We start from the raw sequence: 17493 nt of genomic DNA on the forward strand, positions 1-17493 counted from the left end.
TAAACTCTATTGTTTCTTAAGCCCAATTACAGGAACATGGGCCGAGGTCTACACAAAGCCCAATTTTAGCCCATTTATTTATTTATTTATGCTGATCATCGTTGAAAGCAGTGTTCTAAAAAACTTGATTAAACATCGTTTAATCTCGTTTAAGCTTGAAAATTCTCCAAAACGTCTCGTTTCGGCTAAAAACGGTAAAAAAAACTCGTTTCGACTAAAAACTGTAAAAAAACAGTCAAACACATATTGATCATATTAAGTGTCATTAAGTGCAATTTTTTAAAATGCCAAATTGATTAATAACACGAAGAAAGAACATGAATTATCAAATTTATTAGTATGTAATGCTAGCAATGTAAAAAATATACAATCTTGGATAATTAACTGTAGCAATGATGACTATATGTAGTACATATTGAAGAATATTAATAATAATATTTTACAGTAGCTTAGTTAAATTGAGTTCGTATTTGATGACAATTGATATAAAATAAATGATATAATAAATTAAATTAGACTTTGGAAAAAAATCAAGTGCAAATTGCTCAAAAATCCCTAATGCAAACATGTTTTGCTCTGCACTCCCTATCCACTTTTTTGTACCACAATTTTTGTTAATTTGTACCACATCTTGTTAAGATCGAATTGCAATCTCTTGTTTTTAAGTGATACCATTGGAAGGCCTAGATATAGATCATGCCTTTCAACCACAGACATTGACAAACTTGTTTTAATCGCCTCAACAATCTTATGTGTAGTATTGGGACTAAAAGATAGAGCTGACTTGTCAAAATTAATACTTTGTCTTGAAGCTCTCTCATACTGGGCTAGGCATTCACGTACAGCCCGACCATCTTCCACAGTCGCTCTGAAAAATAATAGACTGTCATTTGCAAAAAACAGATGAGAAACCGGAGGACACGTGGTTGCGATTTTGATCCCATGAAGCATCCCATGTGATTCATAGTGATTATTAGTGAGGATAATCCCTGGGAACACAAAACAAACAAATTTGGTGAGAGCGGATCTCCTTGTCTTAATCCTCGGCTAGGAAAAATGGGTCCAATTATCTCTTGATTCACACGGAATGAATAAGAAACTGACGTAACACAATTCATAATTTTTCTTATCCAACCATCCTCGAAACCAAGGCGTCTCATCATAGCAGATAGAAATCCTCATTCAACACGGTCATATGCTTTACTCATGTCAAGTTTCAAAGAAGCATACCCAATCTTACCCTTTTTTCGGTTTTGCATCCAATGCAATATTTCAAAATCCACCAAAATGTTATCAGTTATCAGCAGAGCCGGACCTTCCATAAGGCCAAAGAGGCCTCCGCCTCAGGGCCCGGCCCTGGAAGGGGCCCAATTTTTTTAAAAATATATATATATATTTATATGTTAAATTGGTATTGTTCATTGAAATTCTAAAAAAAAAATCTAACCAATGTTAAATAAAAATAATAACAACTTCATTTTACTTTTTTAAAATAATTGATCGAGCTTAATTTTCTTTTCAAGTTTGTTTGAATAATTTAAAAAATATCAAGAAATTTTAATTTGAACTTTTTTTAAAAAAAATTGGATAAATTAACAAATAAATCTTAAAATTGAAAGAGTCTTGTATGAAGTTTCAATGTTTTTTAGTAACAATGGACGAGAAATTAATGGTAATTAATGAGTTGTGTTTGGAGTTGATTGTTGTAAAATGCTATTAAATAAATGAAAATGAGTATTAACAAAACTGAATGATTTATTTCTAAATGCTAATATTAGCTACCAAATTTTGGTAATCATATAAGGAACAATTATATCAGCAAAAATGAGGCTTCTCAAGTTATCGCATCTAAAACATCTATATATGAGTAGTATTTATGTAATTATTTCAAATATTTGTTGACATATTATTGATGTAACATATTTTTTATGGTGTATTTACCTATTGTTTATCATATTTGTTATTTGCGAATCGAACATTACAATTATTGTAACAAAAGGGCCCATATTTTATCTTTCGCCTCAGGCCCCGTCAAACTCAGGTACGGCTCTGGTTATCAGCCTACCCGGGATAAATGCACTCTGTGATCCTGCAATAATCTCTGACAGAAATGGTCTGAAACGGTTAGTTAAAGCGCTCGATACAATTTTATAACATACATTACAGAGACTTATCGGTCGGAACTCCTTCATGAGCATCGGATTTTTCACTTTTGGGATCAGAGTGACCAAAGTCTCGCTCCAAGGAATGAGAGACTCTCCATCGTTCAGTGCACTAAGTGCTGCCTTGGTGACATCATTTCCAACTTCATTCCAGAACTTTTGGTAGAATAAAGCTGAGAAACCATCCGGCCCCGGTGCTTTATCTGGATGCATATGAAAAAGTGCTCGACGGACATCTTGTTCTGAGAAAGTTTCACGTAGCCTCTGGTTCATTTCTGGTGTAACCCTTTGTTCCATCACATTCATTACCGTTGCAAAAGCCACATGTTGATATTGCATCAGGTGTAATATTTCTTTTTTTCGTAAATGTATTTTGAATTATACATTTGATTAATCAAATTTCAAACTTCACCTTTACTCCTTAATGAAGAAATCTTCTCCTAAGATCTCATATAATCAATCGGTAATGCCCTAGTTGATGAAACTGCGTGCGGAAAGCGACAAGGTATACTTAGTTATGTATCAAGAAACACGCTTATATTTCTAGAAGTATCATTGGTTGGCACTCAGACTTCGGCCAGTGGAATTCTTGGAGAAGACATTCATGTCTGTGATGAAGTTTACAAGTAATGGAGTTGAACCTTTCTCGAGGTTTAAAAAAATATATCTATATAAAATACCTTTTCTTTCATGATTCGTCCCCATTAAAATCCATGTATCTTGTATGTTGAACTACTCGTTAAAATCCATGTATTATTATTATTATTATTATTATTATTATTATTATTATTATTAAAATTAAAGAAAAACCCAAACAGATACATTGATTGTCATGAAATCGCTTTTTTCCTATTGACAAACCGCTTTATGTATTCAATCAATATATTTATGACTTTAAGCTGGAAAACACTGATGTCACAAATACATGCTTGCAGCAGAGTTGAACCTACGATAGGCATTGTTGGGGTAAGTTACTAAATTCTGAATGGGAACCTCTGAAAAAATCATTAACACGCATACATACCTCACAAGTTATAAAAAAACGTCATCAAAGACAAATAAGGTGTTATACCGTTGCGACAAGCCAAAACATGACATACAAATAAATGGCAAGAAGAACCCGATTCTTTAATTTGAAATCAGTGCAGACATGATATCAGAAACCTCTCCTTTTCACCATGTAACATAAATGTCTATTCATTTGGTTCAACCAACGCATAAGCCAATAAACACGGATCAATTCCTTTAAATTCAATAAACCTTCAGGACTGATAATCACAACAATAATCTAATAAGAATAGAATGTGGGATTGACGTTTAATTATATATGGATCTGTTATAGTTTCTTACACGATAAGAATCTCAACATTCTTAGAAATGGTCTGTCCTTGGAACCGCTCGCGAATAATCCTCTGTCTCATCTCGAAATCTCCTCGATTACCAATGCAACGTAGCCATCTTCCAAGATTTAGATGGTAGTATCTAACATCCAAAAAGATTGACAATCGTTCGAGGGATACCCCGCTTTCAACAATGTACAAAATAAAATTATACTCATTCTCCGTGCTACTAAATCCACTAAACTCCACCTCTTTCAACTGAGTGTGGTGCCTGACAAGTCTCTTCTCTGCTCCTCCTCCATTAAATGTCGATGGTTGGCTCTGCATTGACAAAGCCGAATAAAATATTCGTCATATGTGTATATTCATTAAAAAAATTATGATCGTCAAACAAGGCGTAATGTGAATATCTGATGGATACCATTGATACATGGAGCTTGTGTAAAAGAGGGGACACATCCAGGATTGTAGCAAGTGCTAGCAGATCGAGCTTGTTCTGGTAATCTAAAAATAAAGCCAATTGTCTGAGGTGCCTAAGATTGTTCACTCCACCAATTTCAAATGCCTGAGACAACATGCAAACACTACTCCATAAACATTTCTAGTATTTCTTCACTACTATTCTACTAAGGAAATGAAGAAAGGAAAAATGCTGAAAAGAGATTCATGGCACCTCAAAGAATCTGGCATTAGTCCAAAAATACATGCATTTAAGATTAGGAAGATCTTTGGCAACCTTTTCAAATACATAAGGGGCCATATTGCGACAAATGTCGATGAGTATATTTTGTAACGACGGTACGTTAGAAAACATTAACTTCAGCATTCTGACAGTACATAATTCAAAAGTAGTCAGATTTCTAGCAGACAAGTCTATCTCTGCAACCTTTGAACAATTGAACAACGTCAAAGTTTTTAATTGAAGATTAGGACCATGAATATGTAATTTGGAAGGGAGAACACAAAACTTCAATTTTAATGATTGGAGGTTGCTACAGTTCAATAAAATGTTCTCCACTGACTTAGAAGTGAAAACAACATCAGTCAAATCAAGATCTTCAAGAGCTTTGTGGCTTGATAGTTGTAAAGAACCACCTATCAAATATAAATGTTTCACCGACGATGCTCCAAGAAGAATATCAGGAGAGAAAACATGAGGGTTGCTCTCTACATGGTTAAGAGAACAATATCGAATGGTAAGCCTTTCAACTCCCAATCTGCCAATACACTTCATCCATCTTCTAAAACTCTCCGAGATGCATCCACGAAAGCAACAAACCAAGTCAAAGGACGTTATTCTACAACCAGAATGATGGTGTAAAAAGGAATCCACTGCTTGGACAAACTTTATTTTTAATTCACTCAACTTTTCATCCTCGATATTATAACAAAGAGAAGAACCAGCGTAAATCCTAAAACAATAAAATCTGACTTCTGAGACAAAGGTGTAAACATGCTTCCATCTCCTTGACAGGACACTCGTCCTAACAGCATCTTTAGTACGTAATCGTGAAACAATCAACGAGATAACATCATCCGGCAATTGACTAATCCTATCTTTTCTCTCCTCCACGCGAGTATCAACATCAATAACATGCTTGTGAACAACCACAGAAAACTCCTTTAGTGCAAATATAAGATGTTAGATCAATCAAAAAACAATAATATCAATAACAATTGAAGACAACAACATAGATGTTGAAACATACCTTCATCCGACGGCGCCTCATTTCATTCTCCAAAACCCAGAATCCAAATGCTAAACAAGCAATTCCTGAATGAGCCCAACAAAATGATACTTCCTTACCGTAAATGACTTGTAAATATTAGTTACATAATTAACGTGGTCAACAAGGTTAGAGTAAGAAACCCGGTTGAATGAGAAATTCTGAAATGCACTTGGTGATACTTTTTGATTGAATTGATTTCATTCTTTTGTATAAAAAGATCACCAGAAGTATGTAAATGTTAAAAAACAAAACAAAACAAAACGAGAGAATCATAACACAAGCAACTAGGCAAGAAAAAGATTTGAGAAACGAGTGATGAACATATTTCCACGAAATAAACCAAAAAATAGGAAGTGAAACTCACCGGTTATACAAGCGGGCAACATCATGAAATAATCTTAAAAGAAGCCGAAAATTTGATGTAAACGGGAAGACGAACTTGTGGCTGAACCCTAAGGTTGATACTTGATACGCACAAATTTATTCGCGATAAGGATGATTCTATTTTATTGGATAAAGTAATGGGCATGGCATGGGCATGGGCATGGGCATGGGCATGGGCATGGGCATGGGCATGGGCATGGGCTTGGGCTTGGTCTTGGGCTTTGGCATGGGTTCGGGTTTGGAGGGCATAATATCCAAATTCAAAATAACTTGTAGCCCAATAAAAGTCATCCCCAAGACCCACAATGTATTATTTTAAAAACTCAACGTAAAAAACGGCGTTGATAGTCGGTTCAAAGTGGGACAATAAAAATAATGGCCCTAATTGACTTTTATTTAAGGTAATAGACCTTCATAAATTAAAATTGAGTCAATTGCCTCCAACTTGATAATTAGAATACATACCATGAGGATGAGTTGGTCTTTGGTGCCGGTCTGGTGCAACGTCCCTATTCTGTCGTGGACAAACAAAGGGTTTTGGCCACAATATTAAGTGATTAATTAACCATTAAAAATACAATAATTAAGAAAAGTAAATCCAATTTCTTTCAATATTATTTTATAAAATCACACAAATTATTAATTATCAAGAAATATGAATACATTTAATATTAATTATCTATTGACCACGATTACCAAACAGTCCTTATTTTTTTTATTTTTTTAAGTACAAATACAATATTTCATCAAATCACAATTACAACGAAAATAAACTGCCCGCACAACCGATGGGACTTGAGCATTGACCCAAGACTTGCTTATCTTGGATAAAAAAAACTACTTAAATCTACCTAAATAAATTAAAAAATCTACCCGCATTTAACAGAAATCTAACCTGAAACCAAATGATCTCATGACCTCAACCTTAGCCAAATGGCTAAGGGCTCATTGGTCAGTCCACATTATTATTAGTAGTAAATGACAAAGATCTCAAGAGCATACATGATTTATACATTAATACTAGCACCCGAATGTGTTGCGTGTCTTTTATTGTCTAATAATAATAATAAATAGTTATATTAAAAATGGTATTTTTGTAAATAAATATTTATGAAATGAAAAAAAATAATGAAAATGGCATATCGTAATTACATAACTATTTAAGAGCAAAAATGAAGATGGTGTTCTTACCAAGAGGCCACTTGCTCTTACTCAATATTAACTAGCATATTTGACGATGTGTGTGACGAAAATTTTTTTAATACTTAATTTCAATAAAAAATAATTTAATAAATTTATAAAAATAAAATTAATTTTTTTTTGTTAAAAATGATCACCTTTCTCTTCTATTAAGTATTTCTTATTTCATTAGTTTTTTTTCAAATAATTTGGAATTTGAAAATAGATAAATAAAACGATTGTATTATATATTAAATATAAATAATTAAATAAAAATAAAATAAATAAAGATAGTGGATAGAACAATTTTAGTGTGTGTGTTTGTGTTTTTTTTTAATATTCTTTAATTAATATTTTGGCATACCAAGAGACCAACTGAGGGTCTCTTGCAAAATAATAGTAATAGATAATAAATAGTTTGATTAAAAATGATATTTTCGTAAATAAATATTTATGAAATGAAAAAAAATAATGAAAATGACATATTTGTAATTACATATATATTTAAGAGCAAATATGAAGATGATGTTCATACCAAGAGACCACTTGCTCTTACTTAATATATAAATAGCGGTAACGCACACGCCTTGCGTGTGTAACGTAATACATAAATATTATGTGTTGTGTATATACTATATTATATAACATTTATTTTTAAAGTGTTTTATTTTAATATGATATGCATTTTTTTGTAATTTGACACTTTTATGAGGGTTTTTTTTTGGTAATGTGAGGTAAGGCATACCAAGAGGCCAACTAAAGTGCTCTTGCTTAATATATAACTAGCGCCCAAGCACACGCGATGCGTGTGAAAACATAAATTAAATATATTATCTCGTATTGTGTGATCATCATATAAAAACCATAATGAGTAATCAAACTGAAAATGAACCAATTATTTTTGATATTGATTTAAATTTTCAACTGCAATGTGAAAGAAAGTAGTTTTATGTAGGAGAGTATTATGTGGAAATTATGCTAATGTGAGTGGGTAGTTTTAATGTTAGTGTTTTTTTTTTCATGTTTTAAGTCTGAGTTTTTTAATTATTATTTTTTAATTATTGACCATACCAAGAGACCATGATATGATCTTCTTCCATAATAAATAGTATATATATATATATATATATATATATATATATATATATATATATATATATATATATATTAGCATCTTGCTGCACGCAACGCGTGCTAATGTTGTGAAATTTTCTCGCAAGCGTACGAGTGTCAAGTTTTAATATAGTGATTTAAATCAGATATCGATCCCACATGGAGTAAAATGAAAATATTAGTGCTTGTAATTAAAATAGTCCAAACTTTATCTAGAAAATTAAACTTTGAGAATTTTGCAGAAAATAAAATAGCAAGATAATTTTTATAAGCACGCACACAACTTTCAAATTAAAAATCAATCAGAGAATAATGGTCTAGAGGTATAGATTTCACCTGGTTTCAACAACAATCAATCCCGAGTGCCGAATAAAATATATCAACTACAATTCAATTCCAATATCCCTATTAAGAATATACTTGCAGTGATCAATTCAAAACGATGTTCTCTTTTTAAAAGCTCTGTTAAAATTATACACTCTCCCGAGCAATATAAATAATTAACAGTGTATTTTCTAATGGTCCTATTCAAAATCTCCTCTCGAGTGCCAGATTTCAAATAAATATTACAAATCTGATAATTGAAAAGACAATCAATTCTATAAAAAATAATTAATCTAGAAGAAACTCAATTCAATAAAATCAAAAATTCATGAAAGTGTCTACACCAGGTTCCATCCGACCTTTAGACTATAAAAATTTAGTTCATAATCAAATTATGAATAAAATAAAACATGTTCAAAAATCCAAACATATTCAGAATAAAATAAAAGATAAGAAACAAATTCGTCGTCGATGTCGTGTCCGGTCTATCAAACTCCGTCTTTGTTCTTCAAGTTAGCTCCAGAATAATCCCAGAAATCTCACAGAAAATCACGATCTCTGATCTGTAGTGTGTGTGGTGGCTCTCTCCCTTAATTTGTCAGATAAAAATTCCTTTTTATACTCTCCACAAAAGCCCAGCAAAAAGCCCAAGAAATATGAAAGTTTCCTTCCCGATAAAAATTTCCAACTACAGATTTCGCGACAAGCGCCCGCTCCAGCAGTCCATGCGGCCACGCATCGGCTTCTGTTAAAACTCTTCACTCTTCAGTCACACAGCGCGATAGCACTTTTTGAAGCGCTAAAGGGAAGCACTAATCTCTAGGCCCAATTTTGAAAGCCCAATTCCCTTTCTTGTCTGATCGTTTCTTCTTTTCTTTCTCTTTTCTCTTCTCCACTTCTTATTTCTTCTTTTATTCTTTTTCCTTCCTTTTTCCAAATAAATTCAATAATTCTTCTTTTCTCCACAAAATTACATAATTCACTGTAAACACAAAACACTAAAATAACCACATAAATCTGCTCGAAACAAATATTTAACAATTAAAATCATATATAAATTAAGTGTATAAAATACACTTATCAGCTAAATAATTTGTTTTTATAATAAAATTATATTTCAATTAAAACAGCAATTAAAATGATTGTGTTATTGACCGCTTAATTTGGTATCAACTAGCAAGAGCACTAGGTCAAGTAATAGTAAAGTGAACAGAGAGTCCAAGTATCGATCCCACAGGAATTGTAGTCAATTCTCAAGAATTAATTATTTAGCTTAATCTAGACAAAAATAATAAATAGGAGGCAATGAATTAAATAAAAAAATTTAATTATTCAAAATAATAAGAAATAAAATAGCTGAAAGATAAATTTAATTAAATTGAGACAATCAAGATACACGAAGGTACCGAACAATTTATGCAAACAAGTGGCAAATCTAAGATCCAGATTTAATCTTAAATCACGACGAATTATCCTATCTTGTTTAACAGTCTATTTCTAGAACATGTTAAACATATTCATGTTATGACGGATTAATTCTCATAATTCTAATCAAACATGAATGCATTCAATATTTGTGATAATTCAGTTTTAACATAAAATCGCATACTGGAACCGAATATTATTTCTAGTCGGTTTAACCATATGTTAATTATTGGAGTGATCAAAATCAATTCCTAACCTTTCGACTCGGAATTAAATAACAAGCAAGTAAATAATTGATCAGTTTATTCACAAGACATAATTTAAATCCAATAATCAATAAATTGAAGAAAGATCTAAAAATCTCAAATCAAAATCCACATATTCAACATAAAATTGTTCGGCCCAATCTCGCCGTCTTGGTTGAAGAAAAACTAATCAATAAATAAAAAATATAGTTCAAACAAAAGTTTAATAATCAAAAGAACAAGGGAAGAAAAACTCGAATGGAGTGTTCTTCAATCTCCAAGCCTCCTAGCCGCCGTCTCTCTTATGCGATTCCAACCCCCCAATCTGATCTCAACTCTCCTATTTATATGTCTTTAAAAGCCTACACAATAAAGCCCGAAAAGTAATACTTTTAATTGCCGAAAATTTTATTTGTTTGATTCTGCGACATGCACGAACCCTGGATAAGGGTCCTTGCCCACCTCCGGATTCCCTCTGCCTCAAATTATTTTTTTCCTCGCGACATGGCCGGACCCCGGGCCACCTCCGTTCATGGGTCCGTGCATACATATGTGCCAGCGCGCAGTTTTCTTGAAAAAATCATATCTTGAGTTCTAGCCGTCGGATCGAGCCAAAATTTGAACAGCAGCTTTAAAACATCTTGAACTTGATTTTGAACGGTAGAGATCGGATTTATATTTCTCTATCATTAAAAATGAATTTTTGACCATAGCTGCTTCGTAATTTATGCTTGTGGCTCTTCTCTTGCTCCAAAAATCATGATTTCTTCAATATTTCTACAAAAATCAACCAAGAGAGTGAAATGCAGACACATACAATAAAACACATAAAAACACATAAAAACAATATGAATGCACACAAAAAAGACAAAAACCTATCACGAAATAATGCACACAAAATGCACTTATCAGTTATATAATAAATACAAAAATAAGGGAGAAAATAAAAGAAATAGTTAAATTAAAAATAAAAAAAGAAAAAAGAAATCATAATTGAGGAGAAAAAATTGAGATAATGAAGTGAACAGTTTTTTTTTTCTCAATTTATTGTCATACCAAGATACCAAAGACTCTTATATAAACATATATATAGATATAGATATAGATTATTATGCCATGTTATTTACTACTATAATACACAACCAACCAATATTTTTTTATATCATAATCATAATAATTAGACAGAGAGTCTCTGTTCATTATGATTAGGCCAGCGGTCATTTTCATCAACAAATTCTGGTTTTTTATTAAATAATATAAAATTTAAAAAGATTAATAAATATATTGCAAACTGGAGATGATGGATCTAGTACAAATCCGAGACCGTGTTTAAGCCATTTTTTTTTTCATGTTTAGAAATTAAATAAATAAGAAATGGAAGGAATCTGGTCAAACATGACCAGACAGACACCTCTATGAATCCGGAGCAAACTGTTCCGGATTCAATAAAGGTTTGTTCCCCGTGATGGTTGAAGTGTGATTCTATTAGTTCGACTGAGAAAGATCAGATCGAAGAGCAAAGATGAGTTCAGTGATCAGAAGAGTTCATTGTCAGATCAAGTACTGAGATCAGATCGAAGTCTTTGGCCAGATGAGTCCTGATGACAGATTGATTGTCCAAAGAGTTTGGAGCTTGGAGCGAGAAATCAGATCAAACTATGAGGAGATCAATTGAATAAAGAAGCAAAAGACTTATAGTGTTGGGCCATGTTGACTTTATAATTGAGCCGTAAGTTGCTGACCTAAAGCCCACGAAAAAATTCAGTGTATTTTCTCTATATAAGCAGATAAAAGCTGGTCGTAACCAACATAACAGAAAATGAAAATTTTCATCTAATATGGCAATAGAATTTGTAGCTTGTTACGAGGCATCTAATAATGGAATATGGTTGCGAAATTTTGTCACTATGCTGCGTATTGTAAAAAATATTTAAAGACCATTGAAGATATATTGTGACAATAATTCGAATGTACTTTATTCCAATAGCAACAGAAGTTCTTCGAAGTCGAAGCACATAGACATCAAGTTTCTTGCTGTTAAAGAAAGAGTTCAGAGTTGTCAAATTACTATAGAACATATTGGAACAAACTTTATGATTGCGGATTTGCTTACTAAGTGATTACCACCTAAGGTCTTTCATGAGCATACAGCTCATATGGGTGTTGTACTATTTCATGATTTACATGTTTAGTGGGAGTTTGTATTTTGATGTTCTTGGTACACATACATTTTTATGTTTGTATTATGCAGAATAAATTATATGGTTCAATACTTAAACTCTGAATATTACTTATGTTTTATTTGATCTATTTAAAGAATAAAGTTGGACTAGTTGAAAATAAGCGTGTTGATCACATTGCATGTAATTTTCATGCTACACATCCATACATGATCTATGTCGTTGAATATATTAGTAAGGTGACCATTGATGGATCTAGTTACGAATAAATGTAACAAAGATCGCTTTGGTTCCATGCTGATATAGGAAATGGATCACATTGTTGCTAAGAAATTAGATGGTTATTTTTGTGCATTAAAGTCTATAAAATATAATTGGTCAAGAAATATATGAAGCCCAAGTGGGAGATTGTTAGAATTTTATTCTATATAATATATGGCTTGCATATTTAAGATATCGATTATATTATATACTATCTAATTTAATTGGGTCAATAAGTGATTTATAAAGCTGATTCAATATTTATATTTAGGTATGAAATTTAATGTGTATAATGTTGGATCATAAATCCAACGTTGGGCTTATATGTAAATAATTATGTGTTGTGGACTGTCAAATAAAGTTAGCCCATAAAAGTGATCTAAATAAGGTTTCGATTTATTTGTGCTTTAATGTATCTAATAAGGTGTGGCCTTTAATGTGTAGATACTAGTGGACTTTTTCTATTTGATTGATGGGCTTAAATAGAATCCCTAAATATAAATTAAAGGGTTATGGTCCCTAGATCACACGACGTATACATCGACACAATCATTCTATTCTATTCCCATCAATAGTTAGAGAGTGTGAGAGAACTGAAGGAACTCTCAAGGCAAATCGTGTTGATCTGGAAGGCTAAACCATGCAGATCTACATCGATATCAATTGTTAAGAATTAAGGTACGCTTCCGCTTCAGTTTACAGTTTTAATCTTGATGATTTAACATGATGATTATGAGTTTAAGTTTATATGAATTTTTTCCAACAAGTGGCGTCAGAGACACTCATGTTTAAATCATTGAGATACATTTTATATTCATTTGGTCTAATCGAAAACAAAAAATCGAAGTCGAATTTTTAGTCCAGTTTTTATTAATTTTCGGTTTAAAAAAAAAACTGAAAAAATTCGAAAATTTGAATCAAGGGTTTTCAGGCCGATCGGCCAACATACGGCCGTTTCCGGAAAAATTGGATGAGGCGTTTTGTTGCCCACATCAAGGTGCATCACATAGTACAGGTTTCTTGCCAAAAATCGTTGCAAAAATGGTCTGATTTTGAATGAAACTCGCGGCCAAACTTTCTGCGCGAAAGAGAGAAAATCTGCCATTCTTCAGGCCTTCCTCTGGACGATCGGGAGTGGTGTGGTTCTGTGGTGGTCGCCTCCTGGTGGCTGTCACTGGACGTCGTTGATTGGCTGAAGTAAGGGTGGCAGCGGCAACTAGATGAGGAAGATGATGGGTTAGGGTTTCAACCAGGGGCGGCCCTGCCCCAGGGCGGGCAGGGCCCATGCCCAGGGCCCCACTTTGGGTGGAGCCCCAAATTAAAAAAATTATTATATATGTATATATATATTATAAACATTATGTATTAATGTACTTCAATTAATTATTATTATATTATAGTAGCTATTAAAAAAACCTAATAATATTTATATATTGTCAACAACAAAGCTATCACTCAAATTAATATGTTTAATTTTCGCTTCGTTCATTACCTCTTAATTTGACGTTGTTTGTCATCGACCATCATATTTCACATTCTTGGCATTGATTTTTATAGCTTGATGTTCGATCAATTTCCTCTCGACCTCTGTGTGCGTTAAAATTTGAGTTATGAATCGTTCAATTTATTTTTAATTTAATGTTATATTTTAATATTTATAGTTAAATTCATCTCGTGGTTGAAAATTATGAATTGAAGGTACGAATTTCGAAACTTAATTTTTAAAATTGAGACTTTTATTTAATTTATCTTTAACGACTAAATTAACTGCTTCTAAACTAAATTAGCACTTAAATTGTGAGTTTTGATGGTTAAATGTGATTTTTTTTGGGGATCATAATTATATTCACAAAATATGAAGATAATTTCGTATAGCTCAATTATATTTGATTTTTTAAATGAGATTTGATATTTACATTTTATTTTGTGTTACCTACACTCCAATTCATGTGTAGAATTAAGTGCAAATTTATTTACAAATGGAGTGCAAATAACAAAAAATGGAGTGTAAATATCAACTTCTATTTTAAATTAATATAAAAAACTATTACTCTAATCTTTGCCCCGGGCCTCATTTTCCTTTGGACCGCCCCTGATTTCGGCCTAATTTTCAAAAATTTTAAATTAAATTATTTTTTTAAATCAAGGAAACGAAAATATTTCAGATTTTTGGTAAATTTTTCTAACCCATCATATATTTTTTTGGATAAAGTTTAATTCGATTATAAACCCATTTTTTTTTTTTTGGGTTTTAAGGATAATTTGGCTTAAACGTTTAAATTTTCAATTATTCAAATAATGATAAGGTTATTTTTATATATTTTAAAATGAGTTGATTAAAATCAATTTATTTTGAAATATAAAAGTTTTGTATATGTAATTTTTATGACTATTAATCGGCCCAAAGGAAGGTTAATATTTAATATAGTTACATATACGTTTATAAGGGTAAAAAGTGATAGTTATTCGGTTTTCATGTGAATAATAATCGTTTCAAAGGAAGATTATTATTTGACATGTTATTTACTATCAATTTTCGGTATCCCTTATGAGGTTTGCATTATTTGAATTAATTGATTATTTTCTATGGATTAAGTTTATCGGTCAATGTACATGGGTTATTTAATTTTTGAATATACAGGAATCCAACCCGAAAATATCACCCATGACCAGTAAATTGCCTTATTTGCCCGCCAGTCGGCATTGATCTTACAATCAATGGTTAAATAATTGAATTTGACCAAAATACTTAAAAATTTATTATTTAAGAAAAGGGTCAATTTTCTTTGATATTAAATTTGAATAAAGGAATATTTAAGGTATATATATTTTGGGGTAAATTGATTGAAGCAACATGTTGCCAAAGTGACCTCTATTGTGGAAATTAATTTGTTTTGGAATATAAAAAGTTTTGTAAATGTAACTTATGTGAATAATTAATCGATCCAAAGGAAAGTTATTATTTAACTTAGTTACATGTGAAATTGTGGTAATAAATGTGTGATTATTATTCGGTTTTACATATGAATAATAAATCGTTCCAAAGGAAGATTTATTATTTGATATGTTTTTATGATCAATATTTGATTACTACACCAAGATATCATTTACAAGTTAATATTTTGTCCAAAGATGGAATATTAATTGAGTGTCCGGTATCTTGAGATAGAGATTGCCTTTATTGGAATTTAATATTACTTATTTGGGCATTTTTGTGAGCATATTTAATTTATTGATAAATTTTTTATCAATTATTATTTGAATATTTTGTGACGATCCGAGTTCTAATCTCTCAATAAACATTAATCAACAATAATAGACAACAATCAATGTCTAAAAAAAAGAATAAATTTTTTTTTTTAAAAAATGGATTGCCCTGCGCACGCGCGGGCATCGCCCCTCACGCGCGCGCCGGCCAATGAGCCCGAAGTCTTAAGGGCTGGCTCGCGCGCGAGTACTAGCTCGCCCGTGCGAGGCCACTGCACCAAAAAAAAAAAAGAAGGTGCTCAGCTGCTGTCAAAAACTGTTCTTCTGCATTTCCATCCAAGCATCAACTCCTAATGTTTTCATACATGATCTAAATCATATCAACATCTATCATGCTATACAATGGATACAAATAAATCAATACAAGGCCTTAAAACATAAACAAGGTTATCACAACAAGCAAGAAGCATTGTTATACCATTCAAGATCATGATACCCAAGTTGATTCAAAGGATTTACATAACATTTCAAATCCTATAAACATCAACCAAACCACAACTAGATCATTTATAAGTTGTGAATCAAGTAGCTATAACAAGATCATGTTTAAGGCTCAATTCTACAACATGACAGCTCATTCAACTTCTAACTCGGATCATCACGCTATATTCTCTCCTCCCTTGTTCTTCAATTCCGCTTTTGTCCGGATCCACTCCCTCCTATTGCAATGACACATACAACAAAACAATAGCCGGATAACTCCGGTGAGAAATAGATTTCCCAATAAAAGCGACTAAACATGCATAACAAACATATATCAAGATCATGATATAAAGGTAAATACAATGCATGTTTTCAAAACAAGGTTCATTTCGTCATTCGTCGATTGGGATCCCGAGAAGTAGATATCATAACTAATCCACCGACTCTCCCGATCGAGGTGGGGTTACTTATCTTTCTTCTCTAGACTTTGAAGCAATCATATATGCAAATCAGACGCTAGGCTAAAACAACCACCCATGCCATACATATACGATTCCACAAATCGTCTATTCGAACGTTTCCGTTCATTTCAAAATCAAGGAATAAGTCTTCAAGATGAATGCAACATATATCATCAACAAGGCATTCATAACATCAAAAACTTATTCAACAACTCAAATGAAAACACATAAGAGCAATTAAGCAAACAAGTATGTGATTTAGGGGAACTCGATACAAACCATCTCGAGTTGTAATCCCAATCAAATAGTAGTCCACTTTTACCTTTCAAATATGGTGTTTAGGATGTCTTCGAACTTGTCAAAGTCTGTACAAGATCAATCACCAAAAACTCATCTCAAAGTCTGCTCACTATCAACCCAAACTTCAACAAGAACTTCAAGGCAAACTGTACCAACCTTGTTCTATCTTCTATCGGTTTCGGAGTCAACTTCTTGAGTTTATATACTCTGTTTATGCACTGAAACAATAGCATAACAATCAAGAAATCACCAGCTAATAGTTCAGCAACTTCTAAGTTCAAGAATAATAGCAAATCACTTCAAATCAAGAGTTCGACGGCATATCGGTACAAACTCGGCGATTCCGCACATATCTACAACATTTCTAACATGTATATCAGCTGGTGAAACTTCAAACCCAACATATCAACAGGTATATCAATCGAACCATAGTTGTAACATCACAAGAACATGATATAACAACCCAATCCTCAACCCAACTTTGATAAAAACAAGTTATAAAAGCTCTTCAACACCAATTCAACCATAATTCTGATATCTGTCATTTTCGAAATCTCAAACCCTGAAGAACAAAAAGGAAACTTACATCAAATCGAAGATCTCGTTTCAAGTATTCCAAAACATCTTTTGGAATCGAAATCGGATACTCGAGTCAAAAGATATGGAAATCGCAAGATGAAGAAATAAATTGGAAAGATC

The 17493-nt window shown here is 32.2% G+C and overlaps 1 protein-coding gene across 2 annotated transcripts; it reads right to left on the reverse strand.

The window, feature by feature from the left end:
* Nucleotides 1-3451: 3451 nt before the first annotated feature.
* LOC140882822 (putative F-box protein At1g67390) lies at nucleotides 3452-5746 on the reverse strand. Of its 2 annotated transcripts, none has more exons than XM_073289033.1 (5): nucleotides 5597-5746; nucleotides 5212-5276; nucleotides 4176-5099; nucleotides 3924-4067; nucleotides 3452-3823 (listed from the first exon to the last, which is right to left on the reverse strand). In XM_073289033.1, the coding sequence occupies exons 1-5, from the start codon at nucleotides 5619-5621 to the stop codon at nucleotides 3509-3511; spliced, it is 1473 nt and encodes a 490-aa protein (XP_073145134.1). In that variant the 5' UTR covers nucleotides 5622-5746; the 3' UTR covers nucleotides 3452-3508. The 2 variants fall into 2 exon arrangements, with proteins under 2 accessions (XP_073145134.1, XP_073145133.1); XM_073289032.1 differs by having other exon boundaries at nucleotides 4176-5123.
* Between the last annotated feature and the right edge of the window lie 11747 nt (nucleotides 5747-17493).

The sequence above is a fragment of the Henckelia pumila genome, chromosome 2 (genome assembly GCF_033568475.1).
Source record: "Henckelia pumila isolate YLH828 chromosome 2, ASM3356847v2, whole genome shotgun sequence".
NCBI lineage: Eukaryota > Viridiplantae > Streptophyta > Magnoliopsida > Lamiales > Gesneriaceae > Henckelia > Henckelia pumila.

What these genes read in the sequence shown, in the direction of transcription:
- LOC140882822 (XM_073289032.1), bottom strand. Translation starts at nt 5,621, where the DNA reads ATGATGTTGCCCGCTTGTATAACCG. An exon ending in GTTGCCCGCTTGTATAACCG is followed by an intron (nt 5,277 to 5,596) that starts GTGAGTTTCACT and finishes GGGCTCATTCAG; the next exon opens with GAATTGCTTGTTTAGCATTT. An exon ending in TGAGGCGCCGTCGGATGAAG is followed by an intron (nt 5,124 to 5,211) that starts GTATGTTTCAAC and finishes TTTGCACTAAAG; the next exon opens with GAGTTTTCTGTGGTTGTTCA.